This window comes from Sorex fumeus, unplaced genomic scaffold (genome assembly GCF_029834395.1).
Source record: "Sorex fumeus unplaced genomic scaffold, SorFum_2.1 ptg000051l, whole genome shotgun sequence".
NCBI lineage: Eukaryota > Metazoa > Chordata > Mammalia > Eulipotyphla > Soricidae > Sorex > Sorex fumeus.
Window position 1 is genome coordinate 15031138 of NW_026606108.1, and position 17225 is coordinate 15048362.

At 45.0% G+C, this 17225-nt stretch overlaps 1 protein-coding gene across 3 annotated transcripts in view; it reads left to right on the plus strand.

Moving 5' to 3' along the window:
• Positions 1-4853, plus strand: part of PPP2R2B (protein phosphatase 2 regulatory subunit Bbeta) — a 487952-nt gene extending 483099 nt beyond the window's left edge. For all 3 annotated transcript variants that reach the window (XM_056124486.1, XM_056124487.1, XM_056124488.1), the window contains 2 exons: positions 1719-1810; positions 4132-4853. In XM_056124486.1, the coding sequence (XP_055980461.1) occupies positions 1719-1810; positions 4132-4411 (372 nt within the window). In that variant the 3' untranslated portion in view covers positions 4412-4853. The remainder of the gene's footprint in view (positions 1-1718; positions 1811-4131) is intronic.
• The last annotated feature ends 12372 nt before the right edge of the window (positions 4854-17225 follow it).

Sequence of the window (17225 nt, forward strand, 5' to 3'; positions counted from 1 at the left end):
CCAAAACACAAACAAAAAATAATCTCTCCCCCCTGGGATCCAAGCCAGATTATCATTCAGGTATAACTGGTTGCCCAGCCTCTGTCCTTAAAATTCCTGTTTCCTGCCCCTCCACTGCAAGCTTGGTTCCTTTCTGTGATGTATTCCTTACTCAGAATAAAGAGCCTGTGTAAATGCAGCTGCTTGCACACTAGAATGAAAGCACCAAGTAGATTTTGTTCACTGCCCTATCCCAAGCACAGAGGGGGCATTCAAGTAAATAGTTCTTGAATAAAAGACCAAATAAATGGTGCCCTCAAATGCCAGTTGGCAGGCCCACTTAGAAATAGAATTCTTGGCTTTTTTCACTCTGGGCAAAGCCCATGTTTTCTCTTGATCATGTATTTCTCTTCTCTGCTCTTTTCATTCTGGAGAAGTCCATATTCTCTTGTAAACACTTATTCTTCTCTTTCTATGCTCTCTCGTCTTTCTAAGTATATTTCTTTGAATTAAAAAGTTTGCTTCACTAAAAGCAAGAGAAGAAAATGAGATTCTTGGGATTGGAGGGATAGTTCATTAGGCTGAGCTCATGCCTTTACATACAGAAGTCCCTGATTCCATCGCTGGTAACTTCATGGCCCTCAGAGCACTGTCAGAAGCAATACCCAAGCACAGAGTGGGGAAATTATCCTTGAGCACCATCAGGTGTGTCATAAAAGAAGAAAAAAGAAAAGAAAATGTTATTCTACCACTGAATATCCTGGCCATGTGCTATTGTTGATCTCACTCAACAAGCATGTTTATAAGCAGCAGTTCACCAATCTGAGAGCCAAATCTGAGTTCTGACTCAGGACCATTGGATTCCAGGAACACACCAAGAGAATTAAGAGTGCAACTCAAAGGGCTGGAGAGCCAGCACCAGGATTAAGGTCCTCGTCTTGCCCCAAACTGACTCCAGTTCAATCCCTAGCACCACATATGGTCCTCCAAGCACCCCACCCCAGTGTGATCCCTGAACACAGAGCCAGGAGAAAACCCTGAACACAACTGAGTGTGACCTGAAAACTGCCTCTCCCCACCCCCAAAAAAATTGCACATCAAGAGCTGTGAAATATATAGGCAGAAATCATCTTCTTTTGACAGTAGAAGCAAGAAGGACTGGTCATGGTAGCAAGCTTGCCACAAAGAGAGAGGGGAAGTGCAGTTAGGAGAGGGAAGGAACCGCTATGACAGTGATATTGAAAATAACCATTCTGGACAAAAACTGAATGCTGAAAGGAAGTAAAGATGATATGCATGATACCCTTTCAATAACAGTACTGTAGTGGAGATCTGGCACTGCATATATTCTCCTGAGCACCAACAGAAGTGATCCCTGAACACAGATCAGAGTAAACCCTGAGTACTGCAATAAGTGGCCCCAAAACACAAGGGTTAAGGCCCTTGCCTTGCCCATAGCTGACTCCAGTGCCTAAAAGAAAAAATAAGAGCAAGAGAGAGAAGAAAAGTGTCTGCCATAGAGGTAGACTGTGAGACTGGAGAGCGGGTGAGGTTGTGGGGTTGAGGGGGTGCAGACAGGAGGGAAACTGGGGACATTGGTGAAGGGATGAGTGTTGGAACATTATATGACTGAAACTTAATCATGAACAACTTTGCAACTGCATATCTTATGGTGATGCAATTTTAAAAATAATCATCTTTGTTGTCTTTTTAACTCGGCCTCTTCCCTTCTCTTCCAGGTTCACGACTACCTCCGCAGCAAGTTGTGTTCCCTCTACGAAAATGACTGCATTTTTGATAAATTTGAATGTGTGTGGAATGGGTCAGACAGGTAAGAAGGGCTGTGTGGCAGGGAACCCTTCTGGGAGTACCTCTCCCTGCCAGGCCTTGCATCCTCAGTAGGGTTGCAGCCAAAATAGAGACAAGGAATTGGGGTCTGACGCCTGGCTGGGATGAACTGAGTGTGTTATTGGAGCCTTAAGGTGTTGGGCCTGGGAGGAAAGGAGGAAGATGTGAAATTCAGTTCATCTTTCAAGTCTCACAGAGGCAGCCCCACTGTCAACAAGAAAATCTTCTCTTTTCCCCATGAGCTACCTGCTCCCAGAACAAAGTCAATGGGCCTCAAATCAAGGTCACTAGTAATCCACAGGCAACATGCAGCATGAAGAGTTGGGGCTGCCGCACTTTCTAGATAGAAAAATAAGTGGCTGGTGCGGACCTGGCCAAAGGCCCTCGTGGTTCATTAGCTGAAATTGAGTCAGCACCATTTATCACCTTCCCTCACAGTGATTTATTACTGTTTTAAGGCCTTTGATTTCAACAATACTTCATATTACCTCCCAATAGTTCATTTTTAGTTTGACAAATACAGATGACTCTCTCACTTCCAGGAAAACTAAGGGCTCCCTGCCAGGGACTGATTTTGTTTCTTTATCGGGCAGCACCCAATAGTGCTGGGAAACTCAGTGATTCTGACACAGCTAAGTGTAAGCATTTTAGTGAGCACAAGCTGTCTCTCTGATCCTGCTTGGGCTTTCTTGGCCCATGAACCACCATAGCAGTTTATCACTTCACAGACCCAGAAGGGGTTGCTCCATGGTAGGAAACCTGAGGCATGCAATCAGCTGGTACAACATAGAGGGGAGAAAGTGTCAAGCAATTGTTTTATGGGTGTTTTTGTTTTGGGGTTTTTTTTGTTGTTTTGTTTGTTTGTTTGTTTGCTTTTTTGGGTTACACCCAGCGATGCTTAGGGGTTACTCCTGGCTCTGCACTCAGGAATTACTCCTGGCAATGCTTGGAGGACCATATGGGATGCCAGAAACTGAACCTGGGTCGGCCGTATGCAAGGCAAACACCCTGCCTACTGTACTACCACTCCAGCCCCGCGTCAAGCAATTGGAGTGGAAGCATGAAGGATCAGTTCCACATCCTCTTGACAAAGTCCACAAAGAGTCAAGGTGCTAGGAAGAGAGTTTAGTGGTTAACAAAGCACCAGCAGGTTAGAAAATAGCACACTCATGTCCAAGAGAACCACAATGCCTGGGTACTCAGAGGAAACAGTTTCTAGAGACACCAGAAAGGGAAGTGTATTTTGAGAAAGGGCAGGCTGCAGAGTTGTGGGCACCAGACTATCACATATGCCTTTGTGACAGCTGTTCTGTGTCCTGTAAATCTAGAGGATTTCTGATTCAGAAGCTTCATAATCGTGCGCGCGTGCGTGTGTGTGTGTGTGTGTGTGTGTGGTGTGTGTGTGTGTGTGTGTATGTGTGTGTGTGTTGGGCCACACCCAGAAGGTGCTCAGCCATCACTCCTGGAGGTTCTGGGGGACCATGTGGTCTATTTTCATAAAACCTGGGTCAGCTGCATGCAAGGCTGCAAGCAAGACAAGCGCCCTACCTGTCCTGCTATTGCTTCTGACACGACAAGCTCTAACTTTTGTCCAGTGCTATCCTCCTGATGTGAGGTAGGTTGGCCTGGCATCCTTAGGGCTAGAAACTGAGCCAAAGAATCACAAGAAATTTAGCAAATAGGAATAACAAATCAAGTTATCACAGATCTTCCTTTCCAAGCCCAGCTAAAGGGCTTGTTACTCTGAAGGATTCTAATGTAAATAAGCAGTTTCTCTGTGGAACCTGCTGGAGGATCAGGGAGTTTGTTTTAATAAAATTTTTGAGCCTCAAACTGTCAAAAGCCATTGTAATGGGGCCAGAGTGATTGTATAGTGGGCAGGGCATTTACCTTGCATGTGGCCAACCTGGGTTTGATCCCAGCATCCTGTATGGTCCCTGGGCCCACCAGGAGTGAGCCCTGAGCACAGAGCCAGGAGTAACCCCTGAGCACCACAGGGTATGGCCCCCAAACAACAAAAAACAAATCCATAATACCATACCATCCCATTTGCTCTAGAAAAAAATATAAATTTAAGGAGTTAAGGCACTTGCTTTACATGCAAGCAAGCAAGCTTATTTCAGTCCCCCATACCATATATAGTCCCTGGAGTACCACCAAGGATCACTCCTCAGCACAGACCCAGGAATAGCCCCCCAAGCACTGCTGAGTATGGCCCATTCCAACATAAAAGATGCTGTTTCCTTCCGCCTCTTTCCCATGCCATAGCCTTCTGTGACTCCCCATCTCCCTTCTCCATTGCAGCGTCATCATGACAGGGTCCTACAACAACTTCTTCAGGATGTTTGACCGAAACACCAAGCGCGATGTTACTCTCGAGGCCTCGAGGGAAAACAGCAAACCTCGAGCTATCCTGAAGCCACGGAAAGTGTGTGTCGGGGGCAAGCGGAGAAAAGACGAGATCAGCGTCGACAGTCTGGACTTTAGCAAAAAGATCTTGCATACAGCTTGGCACCCTTCAGAAAATATTATAGCAGTGGCGGCTACAAATAACCTATATATATTCCAGGACAAGGTTAACTAGGAGGGAAGGTTATTCCTTAATCATCTCACATACTGAATACTAGTCGAACATGGTTTTTAATGTTTCTTTGGGTCTTTCTTTGACTCCTTGATGTTGATTTCCCTATGCTGAAACAATTGGAATAGAATTTTAAAGAGTCCAACTTTCCCAAGTCCCCAATTCTCTAAGAACTTTTGGCAAGCCCAATAGGTTCTGGAACATTTCTGTTTAGAATCACGAGCTGTCCGCTAATGGTAATTCTCCCCTAGTCGACTTGAATTTCTGATGCTTTTATCGCCCCGTTTTCTCTGGTGGGTCCAGTGTTTTGTTTCTAGGTGTCTGCTGCGATTAAATGAGGTTGTCTGTAGTATTTAAAGAGAAAAAAGATTACTTTTTTTTTTTAATTAAGCAACTCCATTTGGTTGAGAAAAAAAATCAACGAAAAATAAACACGTTTACTCTACCCTCAGAGTCTTCATTGTGGGGGGGGGGGGGAGGGAGGGGCGGATAAACTCGTCAGCACCTCCTGCCCTTGGAGCACTTTTAGTTTTCATTTTTCATTTTCTTTTTAAAGCCATTGCATTTGAACCGAAGAGTTCTTTTCAAGGGGCTACTAAGAGGACACAAATGAGAAGAGCAGGGACATAGGCACATGCGCACGCACACACACACGTGCACACACACACCGCTTCTGTTGTTGTGGGCTCCATAGAAACAGGCTGAGAAGCTGGCCAGGAAGCCCAGGAAGCTGAGGGCTGACAGCAAACACTTTCCGCACGGTGCTGCTCAGCACTGGCCTGAGTTGGCTTGGCCAGGCTGCATGGGGCCACATTCCATCTGCTGCTTTGTTTCTCTGGCTTTTTCTTTTTTCCTCTTGTTCTTTTAAATGGCTCTGAATAGTCCTTAGCATGCATGTTCCTGGGCTTTTTCTCTTCACTCTTTTCAGCAATCTTTATTTTATTGCTGTTGAAAGGCCATGCCCTGATTTTTTAGGAGCTGCCATTCTAAATGAACCACCACACCCACCCCCGGGTCCCTGAGAAAGGCTGGTCTGTTCTTCGGGGGGTGTCTCCTGAGGCCCCTCCCTGACTCCTGGTTTGGTATCCAGAAGTATCCATCCATCTCCATCCATCCATCCATCACAGTTTTCTCTAACTGGCCTATAAAAATGACAAAATCTAAGTTCCCCATTTGGGAAAAGAGACCTGAGGACTCACCGCCTACAAAAATGCATTATGAGGGGAATCAGAAAGCTTTGACACAGCAGAGAAGTTGGCTTATCTATGGTGCCCAGCTAAGCCTTTCTCCCAGTTGAGGATTCAGACATAAAGCTTCCAGAAGGTTCTTTGCAACACACCTATGGGAAGGTGGAATGGATTCAGAGATATAAATTTTTAAAAACGCTTAGGGAGAAGGACAGCTACCCACTCCCCAAAAGCTGGCTCTGGGCTCAGCAGCTCTATCCAGCTCAGGTGACGCAGTTACTCTAATTTCCATTTAGTAGTGGCACAAATGGCTTGAAATGGGAGCTTTCCTCTTAAAGGGCATTTTTCTCCTCTCAGTTTGCAGAAGCCCCAAGTACAATTTGGTTTTGGAGGAGGGAAAACCAGTGAAAGAACAGACTGTCAATTCTACACTAATACCTATTGAACAGCAGATTTTTGGCAAGAAAAATAACTATGCTTTAGTGCAGACAATTTTTCAAGAAGTATCCCAGGTTTAGAATCATTAAAAAACAGAAAAGTGCATCTCAAAGCAGGAGGCAACAAGTGACAAAGACATGACTTTCTGTTCAGTGCATCTTGCAGTTCCTGCATGGAACGCTGAGTCTGGGAACCCAGGCAGATTCCTGGCCTGAGGCAGTTCACTTAGCGGAGACTCAAAGAGTGTCAGAAAATTCTACTCAGAGAACTGCAATGTCCAGATAGGACACAGGGAACTGTCCAAGGGCACTGCCAGTTCTAGTAATGGCCTCCTCTCTGCTTCTCAAACATTCGGCAACACTGTTCCAGATGGGTCAGAAATGGATAACATTTTCTCAAACTTAAATACATAAATAATGATAATTCACTTAAGTCACCTTTTCTAGAAGCAAGAGTTCAACTCCAAAGAAATAATCATGAAGTCATTTAAGGGGTCTTTGCAATTTTCTAACATTACTATAATCACAAGCATGGGCCATTAAGATAACAAACGGGGGCCCCTGGACCTCCCACAATTTTTCTTTGAACTGCCAGGAAACTTTAGGACACAGTAATTGATATCACAGAATTCTCACATATTCAGAGGGTACAAGAATTTTAGTGGCAATGATGTGTCACATCTTAGAGTCAAGAGCACTCTCCAGAATACATACATTCTGGCCAGGCCCCCTGCAAAGTCTATTCCTGTCACAGATGCTGAATTTCAACAGCCCAGACACATAAATGTGCCATCTGAGCTCCAGAGTGGAGAGTTTGCCACAGGCCCCTGAGCTGAGATCGGGGGGCGTTTCTCCCCAACTTGCAGGATGTAGATTGTATCAGAGCCAACCCTGAGAGCTTCCAGACAGAGCAGAAAAGGAAGGCTCTTTAGATAGACCATTGGAAGCAGCAACCACCTGCAGGTTTCAGTCTCAACACCCATAAAATGACTATAAAACCACCCACCGTGAGCTTGAACAGTATTTGAGCTCACACGGCACATTTATGTGCCCAGGTATTGGGTTTGAGCATCCAGAGTCAGAACATACATTGCAGGGGGCCTGCGAATCCTTAAAACCCCAGGCCAGAATTGTTCGTGAATGTGTTCTGGAGAGTTTTTGTCTCCAAAATGTGACAAACCATTGCCCATTTAAATTTTTGTTACTATTATTAATAATTACACAGTATTATTAATAATAATCACACATAAGTCCACTAAATTCATTTACTTATAACTGCTTTTGTAAGTTTCAAACACCATAAAATAATAATAGATACAGCCCTCTGAGATCTTAGCAGTGATTTCCATGACTTCATCCCTGACCCCTATAAATTAACTCATATTGATTTGGACCTCCCTGACAATGACTAATAATTTTAAACATATTTATTGGCCATCCATATATTCTCTTCATAGAACTGTTTGTTCATATCATCTCCCCATTTTTGATGGCATTAATGGTTTTCTTGGTTGTAAGCTTTGTGAGTTCTTTGTATATCCTGAATATTAGTCCTTTACCTGATGTACTAGAATCACATATGGGCTGGAGCACAGCGGGTAGGGCGTTTGCCTTGCACGCAGCCTACCCAAGTTCAATTCCTCTGCCCCTCTCGGAGAGCCCGGCAAGCTACCAAGAGTATCTTGCCTGCATGGCAAAGCCTGGCAAGCTACCCGTGATATATTTGATATGCCAAAAACAGTAACAACAAGTCTCACAATGGAGATGTTACTGGACCCACTCTAGCAAATCAATGAACAATAGGAGGACAGTGCTACAGTGCAGTACTACTATAATCACACAATTTTGGCCAAAGGTTTCTATATTACCACTGTCTTACTTTATAGGTAGATGAAAGTTACTTATTAGAGGGCCAGAGAGACCACACACTGGGTAAGGCACTTGCCTTGCATGTGACCAACACAGATTCAATCCCGGTACTCTATACAGTCCCCCACACCCACCAGGAGTGATTCCCAAATACAAAGCCAGGAATAAGACCTGAACACAGCTGGGTATGCCTCAAACCCCAAAAATAGAAAAGATTGTTACTGTTTAGAAAACGAGTCCCATTAGCTATGACCTATAAGCTAACCAGTATTAAATGTATTGAGTGCCTGCTATGTGTCAGGCATCCAGCCCTGTGCCAGTATTAGCTTTGTCAATATGCATAAGGCACTGGGATTCCCACTCTCAGAGATAATGGCCATCCAGGAGCAATGTATATGTCATACACATGTGTCCAATCCAATGAGGTAAAGACAAATGACAGAATATTTTATATAGAGAAAAGTGGCTAATTAGTGGGAACTGATGAGAAAGGGATTCTCAGAATCAGTGACATCAAAGTAGGCTTTTAAAGCAGTTTTAAAACATTCATTCAAGTTGCCCCCCACGAGCGGCTCTCCAGCACAGCCACAGCCCCAGAAGCACAAGGGCTTAATGCAGAACCCAGCAGCTTGGAGCAGAAAAGTGAACGGACTATGCGTTGATCCAGCCCATCAAGTCTGCCGGAGGGGAAAGGGTGTTGCCCCATTCGCCCTCTCCTCTCTGGAAAGAAAGATGGCGGCCACATGGGAGCCTTGTGGACAGCAGGTATGAGCCGGGAGTGTGGGGGCGACTAAAACCTCATGGGAAGGGGGGCGTTCCGGTCCGTCCTTCACGCCCTACCGAGGTCACCAGTTGCCCCCCACGAGCGGCTCTCCAGCACGGCCACAGCCCCAGAAGCACAATGACCTAATGCAGAACCCAGCAGCTTGGAGCAGAAAAGTGAAAGGACTATGCGTTAATCCAGGCAATCATTTCTGCCCAGAGGGGAAAGGGTGTTGCTCCCTTCCGCCCTCCTCCCTCTGGAAAGAAAGATGGCGGCCACATGGGAGCCTTGTGGACAGCAGGTATGAGCCGGGGGTGTGGGGGCGACTAAAACCTCATGGGAAGGGGGGCGTTCCGGTCCGTCCTTCACGCCCTACCGAGGTCACCAGTTGCCCCCCACGAGCGGCTCTCCAGCACGGCCACAGCCCCAGAAGCACAATGACCTAATGCAGAACCCAGCAGCTTGGAGCAGAAAAGTGAAAGGACTATGCGTTAATCCAGGCAATCATTTCTGCCCAGAGGGGAAAGGGTGTTGCTCCCTTCCGCCCTCCTCCCTCTGGAAAGAAAGATGGCGGCCACATGGGAGCCTTGTGGACAGCAGGTATGAGCCGGGGGTGTGGGGGCGACTGAAACCTCATGGGAAGGGGGGCGTTCTGGTCCGTCCTTCACGCCCTACCGAGGTCACCAGTTGCCCCCCGCGAGCGGCTCTCCAGCACGGCCACGGCCCCAGAAGCACAAGGACTTAATGCAGAACCCAGCAGCTTGGAGCAGAAAAGTGAACGGACTATGCATTGATCCAGGCCATCAAGTCTGCCGGAGGGGAAAGGGTGTTGCCCCATTCGCCCTCTCCTCTCTGGAAAGAAAGATGGCGGCCACATGGGAGCCTTGTGGACAGCAGGTATGAGCCGGGAGTGTGGGGGCGACTAAAACCTCATGGGAAGGGGGGCATTTCGGTCCGCCCTTCACGCCCTACCGAGGCCACCGGTTGCCCCCCGCGAGCGGCTCTCCAGCACGGCCAGGACTCCAGAACACAGAAACCAATTTCTTAACTATCTGACTTTCAGTAGAAATACTTCCAGGGTCAATAGATAAAAGAGCAGAAATCCAAAACCAACATTTAATTCTTGAACCCAGCCGTAGAAAGCAAATCACTTCACAATGCTTTTTCAGCATGTCTGATTGGGGGGGGGGGGGGTAAACTCTAAATAATAGTGGTGAATCTTTTATTGAAACAATGAATCTAATCAAAGCAGATAGAGTGTTAACTAGAATTCATCTGCTTCACAGGGACGGGGAGGGGTGGGGGGTGGGGTTTTACTGGGGTTCTTCATGGTAAAAAATAAGTATTGGTAAAGGGAAATGTGTTTGATATTTGCATGACTGAGACATAAACCTGAAAGCTTTATAACCTTTCCCACAGTGATTCAATAAATAAATTTAAAAAAAAAAAAAAAAAACCATTCATTCAACAGATAAAAGCGCTATTTGCAATGTGCTATTTCTCAATATACATGGGATACTGGAGCAAGAACAGATACGTTACAGGAGAGTAGAGTCAGTGATTCTCTATTAGAAACACAAGTTCAGTTTGCTAGAACATATCTCTCCTTTCATACCTTCAATAACAAACATTCATTAAGCCCCAGGATCCAAGTATTGTGTTTTAATGTGAAATAGAAAGAATAAACAAAAATAATGATTTACTGGTCTCTTGTGGTGTGACAGACATTATAATAGGCACTTTTTATAATCATCTGATAATTGTATTGTTCCATTTTTATAGTTGGGAAACGTTCAAAATGGTTAAATGACACAAGTTCTGTGATACAGCCAGACTACCACGTACCTATACCTACATCTGTCCATTCTAGCTTCTCAACTTGCTCCAGCACTGTGGCCAGTGACCCACAAGTGCCTTGATTTTCTTTCCTGTTGTACTAGACACACCCAAACAAGCCATATCTGTGACCAAATGCTGTCTGACAGCTCACTTCAGATATAAACTTGATCCATCCCTAAATACAGAGTGCAGTCAAGCAGCTCACAGAGGTCTCCCACCTCTGACCCTGACCTCATTATCACTATTTAAGTGCCCCCATTTCAATGGTTTATACCCCATTAATCAGACAGCTGGTGGCACATCCAAGATCTCTGCTTTCTCTGCCAACTCCTCCCTTCAGTGTGTAAAAGCTGCAGTCATCCCTGGCATGCAAAGGGGAGCTGGATTTGCTTACTCCCATATCCCAAACCCCCTGAAAAGTCAATTCATCTCCTGCCTGGACTGAACCCGCCAAGCCCGTCCTGGTCCTCCATCATACAACTCCTAGTTGTGACCCCAATCACATTGGTTGACGTATCTTGTGTGGAGAGTGAAATCATTTACCGAGAACTTTCCTCTGGAAACTCAGCACTCAACAAGGGAATTGGCCGAAAACTTCGCACTGGGTCCAGGCTCAAGCTCGCTAGGGGATGCAACTCACTGGGCCAGATCAGCTTGTTCTTGGGGAGTTCAAGAAAAGCTCCAGGGAGACTGGAAGAGCAGAGGAAGAAGCAACTGCCTGTGGGTCCAAAAGAAAAACACCATGCTGGCATTCTAAACAGTAACCCCATTTAAATGATATTAATACAGACATTCATTCATTCCCTCTATAAAGCATTTCAGGATTAACCATGTACCAACTATGCCAAGGTGGCCCTGGAAAATGGTGGCAACTATCCCCTTCCTCAATGGGCTTCCCATGTGGCAGGGAATGCAGGCAAACTCATAGCTATGGGCACAAGAAGAAGTAAAGTGGCCAGAGGGCCCACCTAGATTGTACAATACTTACCACAGTATTGTATTACTGTGCAATACTGTGGCAAGACTCTCTAGTGAAATGCAGGAATGGAGAGAGAGAAATAAGAAGACATTAGGTGCAGAGACAATGGTGCCTGATACAAGAACAAGTCTTGTCCATCAGGGTTTTTTAAGGTCTTGGCTTAACTGAAAAAGGATGGTTTGTATATTCAAGCAAACGTAAGTGTCTAGGAAATATGGGGTATGTTAATACACTCAAGAGTTACCTCCTGAGATAGGCCTTTCCTGGCAATCGTAAGTCCCATTGTAAGTCCCATCATAGACATGGTTTAGACCAATCTTGTGCCCCTACAGCACAGAGAAGTATCTGAATCATAGCAGATACTCAAAAAAGACTCAGAAAAGGAACAAATAAATACCTAAGTGGGAGAGAAGGGGCCTCTACCCCCCAGGAAGTTCACATGATGAAAAGAACATGTCTCAGTTCCAAGGAGCTAAGTAAAGAGGACCACACAGAGGAGTTGAAAAATTATAAAAAAAAAAAATTAGGGACTGGAGGAATAGTACCATGGGTGAGGCACTGTCCTTCCATGGAGCTAACCCAGGTTTGATCTCCAGCATCACATACAGTTTCTGGAGCCCTTCTAGGAATGATCTCTAGGCATAGAACCAGAACTAAACCCTGAGCACTACCAGGTGTGCCCCCCTCCCCCACCAAAGAAAAAAGAAAACTAGAGCCCAGAAGGCATTCTGTGTGGAGCAAGGAGGCCCAAGGGGAGTGTTAGTTAACAGATCACATACCCCTGCTTGTGGGCCCCTTACAGCAGTACAGAGTCTGTAGAGCATTCAGCAAGGCTGTCAATATCATGTTCACTGATGCAGATAATACCCCCACAATTCATTTCTATCACTAAATATTCCTCATAATAAGACTAAGGCAAGCAGGGTCAGGGGGTAGGGCACTTGCCTTGCACAGAGCCCTCCGGAAGCAGATCTCCAGCATTCCATATGCTCCTCCAAGCTCACCAGGAGTGATCCCTGCATGCTGAGCCTGGAATAAAAGCCCTGAGGACCACCAAGTGTAGCCCCAAACACAAAAAGACTAAGGCAAATGACAAGATCTATTCTTTCCAACCCTCCCACTTGAAAGCAAGAGGGAAGCAAATCCTCCCCTCACCCCAGATGTTCTTAGGAGAAAGCCAGTGAGTTCCCAAAGTGGTCACTCAGTACTGACCATACACCTAATATCAGGAGACAGAGTTGGGAGATTTCTGTTTCCTCTGCACAGAAAGGAGAGAAAAATTTCATGGGCACCTGAGAGGTACAACCATAAACAAAATAAGGGGTGGGTGGTGGGGTTGGCAGGGAGTGTGAGAGATGTAAATACTACAGGGGCTTATCCTACATAACCATTGTTCTAATAATAAAAGGTCCACTTCAGATCTCCAAGCTCACTCACTCAGAATGGGACTGGGCCTCTTCCCCCCAGATCCCCAGTTTTCCAGTAGCTTGGCAGACACACCCACAAAATGCCCACCACCCCCATTCCTCCTACCCCCACCCCCATCATATAATCTCATCAACGGCCAAGATCCAGAGATTATGAAATAAAGCTCCCAGAAGAGAGCGACACAGAACGTCCTGGAACTCGTATACCGTAGCCCACTGATGTACCAAAAGCAGCACACATTTGTTTGGGTTTAACATATATGTTTGTAATCTCTTATATAAGAGCTTAAATAGCTCCAGGATGAAATACAACAATCTTCACACATTTTCCTCTTATGGTGGTGAAGGTGCACAGTGGTGGGATTGGTGTTTGGATATTAACTGTAATGAACTATTGTGAACAACTTTATAAAAATAATATATATATAATAAATAAAAAGTCCACTTCAACCCCACTTAATGCTTTCCCATTCAGCTTCTCTGACTGTCACTGAATTGAGAGTGAGATTTGATCTAGGCTTGTTGTTCCCAACTCGGTGCAGAAGGTTTGCAAATAGTATGAGTCCAGAAAGGGCATAGCAGACTATTTAATGCTAGACACCAACATTTTCTCAGCTGGTTGGTGGAAGCGGAGAGGGGAGGGGTCGAGGTGGTGGGGATGGAGTATACAGGTTCAGATTACATGACAGTCATACACACACAACACACAACACACAACACACACACCACACCACACACACACACACACACACACACACATACACACCACTCAGTTCTGCTAAAGGCTCTGTGGACTGGTTCCTCACCTGAACTGAGACCAGCATAAAGGTGGCCACAGTGAGAACACTAGTTGTTGGTGTCCTGACTACACAGTGTTGATATCTCAGTGGATTCCATTCCTCAACCCCCCCACCACAGCCTCCCTGCCAGTTGAGATACTGTTCTTAGGTTCCCACAATATTTTGGTTTTGTTTTTAGGGCCAGACCTGGCGGTGTTCAGAGCTTGCTTCTGGCTCTGAACTCAGGGATTACTTCTGGTAGATGTGGCAGTAGGGTGGAGGATGGGGGGAGGGAAGGATCATAAATGGTGCCAGGAATAGACCCAGATCAGCTGTGCTTAAAGCAAGTGCCCTTTACACTCTACTATCTCTTGATTCTGGTTCAGGTTTCAGATTTTTAAAGGCATACGGACTAATTAGCTGTATTTACAAGGTTTTGGTTAAAGAATTCACTAAAAACTAACTTTGTCCAGCATATAAACTTACAAAGAAAGCTATTTCAGGAGAGGTACATGGTGCAAAGCTCCCTCCTTCCTTCTATCAGCGCAGGGGTGGATAGAGAAACCCACCTATCTCAGGTGGCATCCCCAGAGGCACTTCGGGGGCATCCTAGCAAGAACTGTAATCACAGCTTTCTTTCTCCTCCATTATGAAACAAAGAAAGGCTCTGTAGCTTGTTTAAAGTGATACCACACACAGATTCACACACAGAGTCAGCAGGATAAGTTCTCAGCTAAAGGGACCTTGTACTAAATGCCAGAGAAACACACAACTGAGCCAGGCTTGGACGATTCTCAAAAAATTAGAAATTGAGCTCCCATTTGACCCAGCAATACCACTCCTGGGAATATATCCCAGAGAGGCAAAAAAGTATAGTCGAAGTGACATCTGCACTTGTTTGTTCATTGCAGCACTCTTTACAATAGCCAGAATCTGGAAAAACCTGAGTGCCCGAGAACAGGTGACTGGTTAAAAAAACTTTGGTACATCTACGCAATGGAGTACTATGTAGCTGTTAGAAAAGATGAAGTCATGAAATTTACATACAAGTGGTACTACATGGAAAGTATCATGCTAAGTGAAATGATTCAGAAAGAGATGGACAGACATAGAAAGATTGCATTCATCTGGGGAACATAAAGTAACAAAATAGGAGACTAACACCCAAGAATAGCTGAGATAAATAACAGGAGATTCACTCCATGACTTGAAAGCCAGCCGCACACACTAGGGGAAAAGGCAACCCAGATAGAGAAGGGAGCGCCAAATAAAGGGTGTTGGTAGGATTCTCCCAGGAAGGGAGATGAATGCTGAAAGTAGACTATAGACCAAACATGATTTCCACTCAATGCCTCTTTTGCAAACCACAGCACCCAAAAGGAGAGAGAAAACAAAAGGGAATGCCCTGCCACAGAAGCAGGGTGGGTTGGGGGGGGGGGGGGGATACTGGGATCAGTGGTAGTGGAGAATGGGCACTGGTGGAGGGATGGGTACTCGATCATTGTATAACTGAAACCAGAAAAAGGTTGGTTTAGGGGTACACAAAGAGGGCCAAGGGGTATATAAAGGATGCAAATGAGAGAACTCTGCCACAGCCTCAGAGCAAATGGTCTGGAAATAAAAGCAACTTCCAAATCCCACTAACTCATGTAATTTTTCCTTTTTTTTTATTTGACTCTTATTTTATTTTTTTTTATTTTTTTAATTTTTATTAGTGAGATACCATGAGGTACAGTTGTAGACTTACAAATTTTCATGCTTGGGTTTAAATTATACAATGATCAAATACCCTTCCCTCCACCAGTGCCCATTTTCCACCACCACGGATCCCAGTATCCCTCCCACTTCCCATCCCCCCCATCCCACTCTGTCTCTGTGGCAGGGCATTCCCTTTTGTTCTCTCCCACTAGCTGAAGAAGTGTCCTGCTGATAACACACTCACTCCCCCTCACACACATACACATACATACATACAAATACTCATCATGCTCATGCACCCTCTGTGCACCCCCTACCACCCGGCTAGGCACTTCGGTCTCAAAAAATCATCTCTGAATTTGTATCTGTTCTGCAGGGCTGGAGAACTCTTCCTATCACTTAGAATACAATCTGGATGGCCAGAGAGATAGTAGACTGGGTATGGCACGTGCCTTTCACAAAACTGACAGGGGTTCAATCCCCACCAATTCATATGGTCCCTGAGCACTACCTGGAGTAATTCCTGAGTGCAGAGTCAGGTAACTCCTGACCATTACTGGGTGTGGCCCAAAAAATAAAGAAGAAATCATTTTAAGTATATTAAACATCAGGGCCAGAGCAATAGTACGGCGGGGAGAGCATTTGCCTTGCACACGGTCAACTCGGTTTGATCCCCAGCATCACATATGATTTCCCAAGCACTTCCAGGAGTGATTCCTGAGCATTACCAGGTATGACGCAAAAAGCAAAATAGATAAATAAAATAGTTAATATTTTAAAAAATATTAAATATCCCTCTCATGTGGGGGAAAAGAAACATAGTAATAGAACAACAAATGATGAAGGCATTGGAACTAAAGATTTTGTCTAGTAAACTGAGTTTGCATGGGGGTATGTTTGGAGAGGGTCCTTGGGACACTGGAAAGAAGAAGCTCTCTGGTCTCTGGTGACGTGTCTGATGTTGGAATAATGTATGCATGAAAACTGTGGCTAACAATATTGTAAATCCCAGAACCTCAATAAAAATGATTTAAAATTTTAAAAATCATAATAACTATTATTTCTTTGTTCTCTTTTAGAGCAATTAAAATTAAATTTAAAATAATTTAATTTTACTTTTACGTATTCTTTTTCTAGCACTCTTAATTTCCTTGTATAGATACAAGATTCTATCCTGTATCTCCTATCTGGAGAACATTCTGTAACATTTCTTACAAAAACAAATGCAATCTGGAAATAAAGATGAAAAAATTTTCACCATATTTTATGTTAGAACTGGGGATCCATTTATGAATTAAAACTCCACTGGCTTGGTTGATAGTATAGTTTTATGACTCCACATAATTTTGTGGTGATTTCCTTTTTTACTTGCTCATTTCCATGAATTTCCCGCGCCCCCCCCCCCCCCACCACAGTTTTGCTTTTCACAACTACCTCTGGTCAACTGTGGTACAAAAACACTATAAGCTGTGGGACATTTTGAGAGAGTTGAAGAGATAGTGTAGGGTTAAGGCACTTGTCCTACAATACAGCTAATTCTGGTTTAATCCCAAACCCTCATATGGTCCCTGAAGCCCCAACAGGAGTTATACCTGAACACGGATCCATGAGTAAGGCCTGATCACAGGGAGGAGGAGGAGGAGGAGGAGGAGGAGGAGGAGGAGGAGGAGGAGGAGGAGGAGAGGAGGAGGAGGAGGAGGAGGAGGAGCAGGAGGAGGAGGAGGAGGAGGAGGATGAGGAAGAGGAGGAGGAAGAGGAGGAAGAGGAGGAGGAGGAGGAGGAGGAGGAGGAGGAGGAGGAGGAGGAGGAGGAGATGTGGTCATTTGGTATTTCTGTGTG